The sequence below is a fragment of the Staurois parvus genome, unplaced genomic scaffold, assembly GCF_062004578.1.
Source record: "Staurois parvus isolate SC_StPar_1 unplaced genomic scaffold, SC_StPar_1.0 ptg000596l, whole genome shotgun sequence".
NCBI lineage: Eukaryota > Metazoa > Chordata > Amphibia > Anura > Ranidae > Staurois > Staurois parvus.
In genome coordinates this window covers 1415483-1428242 of record NW_028318392.1, presented here as the reverse complement: position 1 = coordinate 1428242, position 12760 = coordinate 1415483, and the positions used below count along the sequence as shown (strand labels likewise).

The 12760-nt window shown below is 43.1% G+C and overlaps 1 protein-coding gene across 2 annotated transcripts in view; it reads left to right on the top strand.

Annotated features, from left to right (window-relative positions):
- Positions 1–10324, top strand: part of DOCK8 (dedicator of cytokinesis 8) — a 195378-nt gene extending 185054 nt beyond the window's left edge. For both annotated transcript variants that reach the window (XM_089692587.1, XM_089692586.1), the window contains exon 48: positions 9532–10324. In XM_089692587.1, coding sequence (XP_089548713.1) covers positions 9532–9595 — 64 coding nt within the window. In that variant the 3' untranslated portion in view covers positions 9596–10324. The remainder of the gene's footprint in view (positions 1–9531) is intronic.
- The last annotated feature ends 2436 nt before the right edge of the window (positions 10325–12760 follow it).

Sequence of the window (12760 nt, the reverse complement as noted above, 5' to 3'; positions counted from 1 at the left end):
TACTTCCGCCTGACAGCATTAGGGTTGACGGTTCATATCCCAACCACGGCAATACCAGTCTGGAGTTTGTATGTTCTCCCTGTGCCTGCATAGGTTTCCACGTAGATGCTGGTAGATTATTTGGCTCCTTTCTAAATTGCCCCTAGTGTGTGTTTGTGTGTGAATGTGAATTAGGGAGCTTAAATTGTAGGCTCCGTACGTCCCTGATGTGAATATACAATATATATATATGTAAAGTGCTGCACAAATTGACGGCAGCAAGCTGCTTGCTGTGGGGGCACCTGACAGACAGGAGGAGCCAGGAGAGCCTGCGGGGGACCGGAGAAGAGGAGGATCCAGGCTGCTCTGTGCAAAACCACTACACACAGTAGCAGGGGAGGACTGACCATTTGGAAACTTGGGCACTGCCCGAGGGCCCGGGGTCAGTAGCGGGCCCCATGAGATGCCCCTGGTACCTTTTTCATAGGCTTTTTTGAGTTTGGGCAAGGACACAGGGGCCCCATGATCCCCTATTGCCTGGGGGCCCCATGAGTTGTCAGTCCGCCCCTGCACAGTAGGTAAGTATAGACATATTTGTTATTTTCACAGAAATAATTAACCTTTAGAATCCATGAAATATGAACAAAACATATACCTCTATAGTGTTTACTTGTCTCAATTACAGTAAGAGCACTAAAGCTGGCTATAGATGGATCAAAATTCGAATAGTTCAGCAGGAGCCAGACGATTTTCGATCCATCTATGGGCAGGCTCAGTACAAGCCTGTCGTTTTTTTTTTCATTCGATCACTACTTGCGGCTATAGCTGCCAACAGTGATCATTGTATTTTGGCAGCCAGGAAACCTCCCAGTGTCAGAATACAATAGCATACCAGGAGGGATTCCCCCATCAACACTGACTGTGTTGATGGGAGAATCAAGAAAATTGCAAAATGTATGGCCTGCTTTAATGTAATTTCTGTCTGCTGCTTCATTCCTCTGCTATCAGCATGAATCACTTCTGACAAGTTTTCCTGACATCAAGAGAAAAATGGTGATGGGGAGGGACCTCCAGCGCACATCCAGTGATTGACAGCCTCAGCTCTGCTCCTGTGTGCCATGTGAAGCGGATGTGTCCCTTCCCTCCAATCAGCTCTCAGAGCTCTCCACACTGAGCTCTATAGTGTGGAATTTTAACTCTCTGCCCCATTTTCTGAAATATCAGACAAGGTTTATAACTTCTGGACTTAGAACAGAGAGGAGAAGACAGCAGATAAACAGGTACAATGTATGTTGGAGGATTTGTTTAATCTCTGTGATCCACCTAAAGCCAGTCATTTCACTGGGTATATATAAGGCCGCTTTTACACTGATGGTCTGATCGGATCTGCCCATCACGTTTTTCACATCGGACCCAACTGGACCATCCATAGCTCTCTATGGAGCTGCGGGTGTCAGCGGACATGTGTCCGCTGACACCCACCAGCATACGTTCCGATCCTGTACATTAAAAACAGACAGATAGGGATCCATTCCCCATCCATCTGGTGGATCGAATGACAGTCAGGTGGAAACGGACAGGCGGTCCGTTTCCATTTGACCGCCTCATAGAAAACAGCGGGCTGTGTCTGTGTCTGCTCTGCGGCAGCAGAGTGGACACAGACCTGTCATCCCCCACTGAGCAAGTGGATCCGCTGATGGGTCCGCCATGTCTGAAAGGGGCCTTAGGGTTTACAACCGCTTTAACACAACATGACACATGCGAAGCAGAAGTGTGAAAGGGACCCTTTGTAAAGTTCTTTCTCCTCTAAGCTTTTTTTTTTTTAACAAAAGCTTCTAAACCATGTTCACTTTGGACTAATTGTGTAAAAACTCTTAAAAGAAGCAGATAACAGATAAAACAGGAGAAGGAAGTGTAAAGACAGAGCCCACTCTAGTGTAGTATTAGTAAATAAGGATCAGTTCTAACAAAGAAGCAGAAAGTAGTTCCTATTTGCATCTCTTAAGACTGCAGAATATCATGTAGGTGGTCCAAAATCGAATAGATCACAAGGTGCGTTGAAAAATATGCCAACCGCATTCATAGCAAAGGTACCTAACAGAGACTTACAACATATTTATCAATAAACAGCAGTTTCTTTATACAAAGGGATTCATAACATGTTTTCTGGCTCACAGACCACTTTATTCAAATTTAGCTGCCTAGTCTGGCTGAAATTCCAGCTGACGACAGCAGGGAGATGTGTAGCAGTAAGGTGGCTGAGTGCTCTCTAAGATTAAGGCTCTTCTTCATTTTACATAGCATGCAGCTGTTTCACTACGACACATTAGTCACTGCTGAGAGCATGAATTTCAATCAGTTTTGCTGTACCCCTAATCTGAAGAAGTGTGCTGTGAGCCATGTAATGTGCTATTTGGGGGTATGAATCATTTTTAATAAAGAAACTACCTTGTCTTCCAGAAAGCAAGTACGTCAGGCCTCAGTAACAATGTGGTGCAGAATATGTATTGTTTTGTATTTTTATGTATCTGCCTGCATACAGATATTTTGACCTGTTTGGCACTCATCAGTTCAAAATAGGACATTTATAATACATTTTTATATTAATTATCCCTAGACAGGCAGTGCACAGAAAAGGTACAGAAAGTTGCAAAAAAGATAGACGTGAGCCATACATACATAAACATTATTAAAAAATAAACGTACAGAAAATTTGTGTCTCCTGTTTATAGGGTTGGATGAAAACGCAGATCATACCCCCCACAAAAAGATTGGACCCCACAGACATAACCCAAATATAATTTGAGATCTCCATTTTTATACTTTAGGGATTAAAGTAGGGGCGGACTGACCATTCGGGCACTCGGACACTGCCCGAGGGCCCGGGGTCAGTATGGGGCCCCATGAGATGCCCCTGGTACCTTTCATAGGCATTTTTGGGTGTGGTTTGAGTGTGGGAGAGGATACAGGGGCCCCATGATCCCCTATTGCCTGAGGGCCCAATGAGTTGTCAGTCTGCCCCTGGATTAAAGTGCCACCCACTCAGGTTATCCAGTTGGATGGAAGGGGCTGGCTGCTGCATATTAACTAATTAGCCCTATAGGATGTTGATAATCACAATTTTCAAAAACTTATAGTTATGCACAGGGGCGGACTGACAACTCATGGGGCCCCCGGGCAATAGGGGATCATGGGGCCCCTGTGTCCTTGCCCAAACTCAAAAAAGCCTATGAAAAAGGTACCAGGGGCATCTCATGGGGCCCCCTACTGACCCCGGGCCCTCGGGCAGTGCCCGAGTTTCCAAATGGTCAGTCCGCCCCTGGTTATGCATTATGGCTCTAAAAGTAGGAATATTGGTTTCATCTGTTGATCTGCTATGTATAGACACCAAACACTGATTCTTTACACCTACCAGAAACAGTAGTGTTGATGACTAACAACCTCTCTCTCTGCGCCACCAGGCTTTTATATTATCCATTTTTTTCATAATTCTGAAGAATGATGTACACACACTTGTCTAGGCTAGACTTTTTACCTCCAAACTGTGCTAACTGGCTCTAGACTCTGCATTGGGGTTGATTTACTAAAGACAAATAGAATGTTCACTTGGAAAATGCAGTTGCACTCTGCAAGGGAAGTCTTCCCAAAGCTTAGTAAATGAGGTGACATATTACTGACTTCCATCATCCAATCATGTGCAAGCAAATAGCTGTTTTTTATTTTCCTTGCATATAATTAGGTATTGTTTCCATAATGAAGTTTCACCACATTCACAAAACTCTGGAGAAAATTCCCTTGCAGAGTGAAACTTCACTTGCAAAGTTAACAGTGTATTTGCCGTAAGTAAATCAACCCTACACAATCTAAACAGCCCCTCACTGTACAGGAACGCAACCCTAACATTTGGAATTTCCTTGGGCCTGCATTGTTAGAATGCTTTTTCCTGGCGGCCCTAAATCATGACTGTGATGTTAAAAATGTGTATAATATTAAGTGAAAATATGATCCAGGCCTACTTACTCTTAGCTGGATCATGACAACATTTCCTATAGATCAGAGGTCTCCAGACTTTCTAAATAAAAGGCCAATTTACTGTGCTTCAGACTCTATGGGGGCAGAACATTGCCAATTGGAGTAAAATAAAATGTCCTGGCGTCAGTGGCAGTAAACAATGTCCCATCTTTGGTATTCAGGGAAATATTAGTGTCCCATCGTTTGTGTCAGTGGGAGGAATAGTGCCCCCACATAGGTATCAATGGGAGGAATAGTGCCCCATCATTGGTGTCATTTGTAAGAATAGTGCCCCATCATTGTTGTCAGTGCGAGGCATATTGTAGGAGGAATAGTGCTCCACTGTTGGTATCAGTGCAGGAATTATTGCTTCATTGTTGGTGTCAGTGGGAGGAATAGTGCCTCATATCAGTGGGAGGAATAGTGCCCCAAGGGCTGGATAAAGGTATGCAAAGGGCCGCAGTTTGGAGACCACTGCTCTAGATCACTGAATAGTACAGCTTGTGTTTTTAGAGCAAACCTGCACTTTGCCTTCTGTCACAAGGAGTCCTCAGTCCTGTGTCCTTGGGCTTCCTCTGATCTCATGTCTAACCGAACTTGTGCTCTGTTTTTTGTGAAGTGAGCTGCGTGCCAGGTCATTGAGGCCTAGGCCCACAGCTCATTGTAGTGAAAAATTTGGAGTTTGGAGGAGGAGTAGGAGGAGGCCCAAGCTCATCTTTAGTCTTATGTAAGTTACAACTTTTATTATAGATTACGAAGGCTATTTCTTCTGTCCTGGCAGCTGAACAAAGTGGTGAGGGATCTGATGTAAAACTTGCAATGCTGGGAGAGGGGGGATGCGTGAAAGTGATTTAATTGACCCGTCTCAGCGTAACATAACTAGCGTAGTTAAAGCCAATATATATACATATATATACACATACAGGGCCATGGATAAGGGCCTCCTGTATGGGGCCCAGGCCAGCAGGGGGGCCCAGGCAGCTGGGTGAATTAGATATGGGCAGGGAGGGTGATAGCCACAACAGGGAATTACTGGAACAGATCTCCTATATGGCTTTCTCTGTAGCAGCTGAAATCTGGCTTTCAGCTGCTGCAGAGAGCCATACAGGGGTTTGGATCCAGTAATTGCCCCCCTGCTGCACCCATAACCCTCCCTGTGCACCTTACGTTTCCCCATGCTGCCCAGGTCCCCACAGTGCTGCTGGCTTCCCTCCTCTCCTTTCCACTGGCAGCTGCAAGCACCCAATAGGATCCTACATGATAGAGAGTGGGGGAAGGGTCTGGTAAATATATTTCACATTTACCAGCCCCTTTCTTTCCTGACTGAACACAATAAGTGATCACTACCAATAACGCACAGTGTTCATTCATAACTGAAGCATAGTAAACTGTGGGTTTTTTTTTAACCAATCAGCAGGACTGTTATCTGCTCCTTTGTGAAAGGAGGAACAGGATGAGCATTGCCAGAGCTCCAGCAGGCCACTGGTGTGAATGTCTCTGACCAAACAATCATAAACAAAATTCATGAGGGTGGCCCTAGGGCCTGGTGTCCTCTAGTGGACCCTGTGGTCACTGGCACCTTGACTGCCATTAGGTATCGGGATGAAATCTTTGGACCCATTGTCAAACCCTTTGCTGGTGCAGTGGGTACTGGGTTCCTCCTGGTGCATGACAATGCCCGGCCTCATGTGGCGAGAGTATGCAGCCAGTTCCTGGAGGATGAAGGAATTGATACCATTGAATGGCCCACATGCTCGCCTGACCTAAATACATTACAATATCTCTGGGATATCATGTTTCGTTCCATCCGACGACGCCAGGTTGCATCTCAGACTGTACAAGAGCTCAGTGATGCCCTGATCCAGATCTGGGAGGAAATACCCCAGGACACCATACGTCATCTCATTAGGAGCATGCACGTTGTCCGGCATGTATACAAGCACGTGGGGGCCATACAAACTACTGAGTACCACTTTGAGTTGCTGCAATGAAATTTCAGTAAAATGGACTAGCCTGCTGCATAATTTTTTCACTTTGATTTTCAGGGTGTCTTTGAATTCAGTCCTCTGTAGGTTGATAATTTTCATTTCCATCAAACGATGGGGCATCCTTACGTTCCTAACACATTACCCAGTCCATATCAGTATAGATATCCAGTATGAGATTTTTCCCCATTGAGATCTGATGTGTTTTCAAAGTGTTCCTTTAATTTTTTGAGCAGTGTATATAATACATTATAATATAATATGGGCATAAAGAAATGCTTTGCGTGACTTACCAACTTTCCTAAAATGAGGATTCCATCCCTTTTTTGGGATATGTGATAGAAGTAAGATGTAGATATCTTACAGGCTCTTACTGTGCTTCAAATTCCTACTGCAAATACCAACTTTATAAGAAGGTATGCACTCAGCACCTGGATCATACATTCGGCTTTCATTTTTTATCTCTGCAAGGAACATATTTGACATTTCTTGCTGATGGAGTGTTTACTTCATGATAAAAATAGGGAGTGTAAATCACTCCCTGACGCCTTGATCAGGCTTCGTGTGTGTCCTGTAACACTTGTCCATTACCAATGTCATTGCCAGTGTGCCACAGTCTGTTTATTCAGTGGGAAACTTGTACATGCTTTGAGCTGGTTTGTGACTGACAAATGGCTTAGTGACAAAGAAGCTTTTATTTCTGTAGATTGTAAACAGAATAAGGATTCTCAGAGTAGTAGGCTGGAGTCTTCCTTCACTTCACAGATGGCTGGAGCTAGGTGAAAGCATTCCAGGCATGCAGGGAATTGCAGGCAAGCTTGATCTGTGTTTTGTTCTTGTCATAGGGATGTCTAATTAACAGAGAATGTATTTGTTGACCACAAGTTTTTATGCCAGTCTGATATCAGCCATTCTGATATATGAATGCTGATATGGAAAGCAGGCAGATAGTCTAGTCTTGGTTTTTATAATTAACTGAAATTTTTAACTAATGTCTAAACAAAGTTATACTATCTTGCACAGTGGCTTAGTGGTTAGCATGTCTGCCTTGCAGCAAATGGGTCATGGGTTTGATTCCCGACCATGGCGCCTCCTGCATGGAGTTTGCATGTTCTCCTTGTGCTTGCGTGGGTTTCCTCCAGGTGCTCCGGTTTCCTCCCACACTCCAAAGATATGCTGGTAGGTTAATTGGATCCTGTCTAAATTGGCCCTAGTATGTGTATGTATGAATGTGAGTTAGGGACCTTAGATTGTACACCCCTTGAGGGTTAGGGACTGATGTGAATGTTCAATATATATATATGTGTAAAGCGCTGTGAAAAATTGACAGCGCTATATCAGTACCTGAAATAAATTCATGTGTAAGTTCACCTTCAGGAAGATTTTCCAAAAATCCTCCTATGCTATTCTATATTGTTGGAATAGTACATATCAAAGCTCCACCTGTTGTACATTGTACACATGCTCCCATTACAGATGCAGTTGGGGGTTTCTCCACAAAAAAACACTGGCTCATTACCCCTCTCCATTCTGCTGTTTGCACCTAGCGGCTGCTCTGGGCTATTCAGAGAGACCCCATAACAGCTGCACCTGCAATAGGTGGTTATGCCCCATTTATAACAGTAAGAGAGCTGTATGTACTATTCCAAGGCTATAGACTTGTATAGGGGGATTTTTGGAAAGTATTCCTGAAGGTCAAGGCCAGATCTAACCAGTCTGATAGTGGGGTGCATAGTATCAGTAGACCTTCCATTTATCCTTGTGGCTATGTGCACCGTGGTGAATGGTAGGTATAGGAAGACTGTGCATAACAGTGGGGTGGCCTAAAGAGGATGATTAAACAGAACCTTTGCCTATTCACTGACCCATTCACACACTCTTAGGCAGTCTGTACATTAGTCAGTATTTCACTCAAACAGCGAAATGAGCGAACAAAAACTGATTTATTTTCCCCATCCACACATTCAATGTGGATAGGGTAACCCTCCCTGCTGAGCTATTGTATTCTCACAGTGGGGAAACTGATCACTGATCAAGCAAGGAAAATTTGACAGGGCAGTTGTACAGAAGTCAGTCGGTAGATCGACTTCTGTTCAACCACAGTGGCTATACATGGATCAAATGTTGGCCAGGCCCTGTTGAAAATCTATCTATGGCCAGTTTTAGATGGTGTGGCCAGGCCAGTCTGTCTTCTAGCTTCCATCTGGAGATGGCTTCAGGCTAAACACTTCACTGACAGTGACTGCTGTGCTTCAGCTGTGGTGGATTGGGCTGGGCTTCAGTGCCTCATTATAGGGTCCGTCTAGCTGATGCCACTGGTCATAGGGGGACAAGACCAAATTCTGGGGGGCATACACACCCCAGCACCCCGTAGGATCTAGCCCCCAAAAAAGGTGAATTTGCACAGGGAACAAACCTGTTTTGCCTAGCAATGCATATAAAAAACAATATAAGGGCTTCAAACAGGCTTAACGTGGTTCTAAAGGCTCCAGGTTTTTTTTCTCCAGGAACTCTCACTCCTGATTGGCTGAGGCAGAAGTAGGAACAATTGGCTCCAGCTGCTGTCAATCACAGCCAGTGAGCCAATCAAGAGAGGGAGGGGGCAGGGTCAAGCCGTAGATCTGTGTGTGAATGGACACGCAGAGCCGCGGCTCTGGAGCACACCTGCTTGGGTGCCCCATAGCAAGCTGCTTGCTGTGGGGGCACCAGATAGGAGGCAGGGGCCAGGAGTGCCAACGGGGAACTCGAGAAAAGGAGGATCCAGGATGCTCTGTGCAAAACTGCTAGGCAGAGCAGATAAGAATGATGTGTTTGTTATTTTAAAAGAAAAACAAATTTTGTATCACTTTAATTGCACACTATTATTCCAGTAGAAGTGGTATTAGTCTCTGAAGACAGCATGAGCTAGGATTAAAGACTTTCCACTTTTCCTATGTAGGGTAAGGAAGGGCATCTGTCCACTCCCCCAAAGTGTAGCTAATGCCAAAACTATTATTTCTAGTTTGAGATATATTTGGAAAAGATTTGAACCCCTGTGCAGTTTTACTGTAGTTTGGGACTCCATTATGGATTTCCCCTTACTCATTATCGCAGGGACAACCTTTTCAGAGGACAGGAAGTGAAGGAAACTCTCTATTGCCGCAAAAAAGAGAAGTTTTTTTTTCAAGTTAAGTAGATCAATGACAGCTTTTTATTGTTGGCTGTTTTCCTCTTGCACATTTTTCATCATCTGGAAACATATATCTGCAAAAAAGGAAGTGGGAGAAAATCTTCCTAACACAACCTAGACAGTAAAACCTGACAGGGGTTCTAATCCTTCCCCCACTCTATCCACAACTAAACAAAATGGTTTTGGCTATAGAGATACTTTAAAATACAGATAACAATATACATTCCTCTGATATGAGATCCAACACATTCAAGGCAGAAGGCAATTTGGAATGTTTATTTTATGGTTTAGTTTTTTGTTTGCAACAAGTTATTTTTTGCATTGATATTTTTCTTGTCATGCTATGTGGCTCAAATAATCCTTCACTGTGACTTTTTTGTCTTTTAGGGGACTATTCACCAGGTCCAGCTTCAGAAAATACGATACACAGACCTCTCAAAACAGTTGTTGAGCCTAAAGAAATACACAAGCTAAATGAGCAAAGATTACAGGAGCACAACGATCATACATTGATGTTAATAATATTTTATCTCTGGCAGGAACTACAAAAGAATTATAATTGTTACATAACTAAAGCTGAACTCCAGGTAGAGCAGCGGTAAACACATACATAGGAGCTTTTTTACCCGACAATTGATTTGTAATTTTGTCCAGCCAGTCCTGAGATTTGCACAGCTCTGTAAGACAGGCTGGTGAACTCACTTTTAACTGCAGCTGTTAAGGGACATTTATTAGTGGCAAATTAAAAAATACATTTGATTATTTTTTAATGAATGCATAACTGTATTGAACTGAGTTTGTATTATCTGCCTGGAGTTCAACTTAAAAAATACAGTAAGAATGAAAACCTTTCTTACAGGACTTTGCATAATACATGTTAGAGAATTTACATCTGTCCATTACCTATCTGCGTGGTAACATGAAAATTTCCTCAGTTCACCTTCACTCTTTTCTAAGCAAGGATTGACTAAAGTATGTCTCTTCATATATATTGGTACAGAGAAGGCACAATTGTATTTAAGAGGTGGTGCTGTAATACAAAATTCAACAGTAGGTAGTGCTGAAAGTGGCATAAAATATCAGCTCTCGGTTACAGCAGATCCAATGAGCAGCTCCTTCTTGCATCACAATGGAATCAGGGACTTTACAGTTGCAAGAAAAAGTATGTGAACCCCTTGGGATTACGTGGAGTTTTGCATGAATTGGGCATAAAATGTGCTCTGAACGTCATCTAAGTCACAACAATAGAAGAACACAGTCTGCTGAACATAATACTACACAAACATTAGATGTTGCCATGGTTTAATTGCACATAACATGTAAACATTCACAGTGCAGGGAGGAAAAAGTATGTGAGGCCCTAGCTTAATGACTTCTCCCAGAGCTAATTGGAGCCAGGAGTGAGCCAACCTTGACTCCAGTCAGTGTGATGATATTGGATGTGTTGCTGAAAGCTGTCCTGCCCTTAAAAAACACACACCTGTTTTGGGTTTACTGGTTTCAAGAAGCACTGTCTGATGTGAACCATGCCTCGCAGAAAAGAGCTCTCAGAAGACCTACAATCAAGAAATGTTGACTTGCATGAAGCTGGAAAGGGTTACAAAAATATCTCCAAAAGCCTTGATGTTCATGTGTCCATGGTGTCTACAAATGGAGAAAGTTTAGCACTGTTGCTACTCTCCCTAGGCGTGGTCGTCCTGTAAAAATGACTGCAAGAGCACAGCGCAGAATGCCGCATGAGGTAAAGAAGAATCCCAGAGTGTCAGCTAAAGACCTACAGAAATCTCTGGCACATGCTAACATTTTTGTTGACACATCTACAATAAGGAAAACATTAAACCAGAATGGAGTACATGGGAGGACACCACGGAGGAAGCCATTGCTGTCCAAAAAGAATATTGCAGCACGTTTGAAGTTTGCAAAAGAGCACCTGGATGTTCCACAGCACTACTGGCAAAATAAACTGTGGACAGATGAAACCAAGATTGAGTTGTTTGGGAAGAACACACAACACTATGTGTGGAGAAAAAAAGGCACAGCACACCAACATCAAAATCTCATCCCCACTGTGAAACATGGCGGAGGGAGCATCATGGTTTGGGGCTGCTTTGCTGCCTCAGGGCCTGGACGGATTGTTGTCATTGATGGGAAAATTAATTCCAGAGTTTATCAAGACATTTTGCAGGAAAACGTACGACCATCTGTCCGCCAACTGAAGCTCCGCAGAGGATGGGTGATGCAACAGGACAATGACCCAAAGCATACAAGTAATTCAACAAAACAATGGCTGCAACAGCACAGAATACGCCTTCTGGAGTGGCCCAGTCAGAGTCCTGACCTCAACCCGATTGAAATGCTGTGGCATGACCTTAAGAGAGCGATTCACACCAGACATCCCAAGAATATTGCTACACTGAAACAGTTTTGTGAAGAGGAGTGCTCCAAAATGACTCCAGATCGTTGTGCAGGTCTGATCTGCAACTACAGGAAACGTTTGGTTGAGGTTATTGCTGCCAAAGGAGGGTCAACCAGTTATTAAGTCCAAAGGTTCACATACTTTTTCCTCCCTGCACTGTGAATGTTTACACGTTATGTGCAATTAAACCATGGCAACATCTAATGTTTGTGTAGTATTATGTTCAGCAGACTGTGTTCTTCTATTGTTGTGACTTAGATGACGTTCAGAGCACATTTTATGCCCAATTCATGCAAAACTCCACGTAATCCCAAGGGGTTCACATACTTTTTCTTGCAACTGTAGCTAGAAATCATCTGAAATATCAGGGCATTTCAAAATGATAAACTAGGGAAATGGTTCTGGCCTAGGCACCACACATTAAATAACTAGCACAGAAATGCTGGCTCTAAATAAATACACTAATGTGCTTTTCACTTGCTTTCTTGAACTGGAGATCCATGTCCTACACTTTGCAGTGCCACTTCTTTTTCGATAACCCCTGCTCTGCAACTAGCCAGATTTAGCTGTCCGACCTGGGATGATTTCCCATCATCATTCCAGCCACTAAGCAGGGCATCACCGCAAATTTTAGACAGAAGATCTCGAAATCGGGATCATAGAAGTTAATGCATACAACGCATATAATAACAACTCACCTCACTCTCATCCAAGGATTGAACATTCCTTCTTTAACCACTTTAGAAAGAATTTAAACTTTTTTCGGAACAGTTAAAAATATTTATTAGAGCCCAACTATAATATATCATCACAAATTAATGTGTAGCATGTTAGTCATTGCTTCAGCCCACCTTCAGAAGAAATACTCAATGTCATGGGAACATAAAGCTTGGTTCTTAGGGACATAGTCAGAAGAGATTTCATCCATATTTACAATGTTCATTCAGTTTAGTACATAATGGTTCAATAAAGCACTCGAGTACTGCCAATGGAGATAGACACTGTGCACTCTTTTATGTCTGCAAGGTAGACGTAGAGGTGTAAATATAAGGTATAAGCATAGCAGACTAGAAATTCTACATGGAAAAGCATTTATTTCTTAGCGTAGGAAGGAACCAGAAAAGGTTATTTTATTTACTATTTATATCATCATTTTCCTGTCCCACATAGATGTATAGATTCATAGAATGAAACGGTACC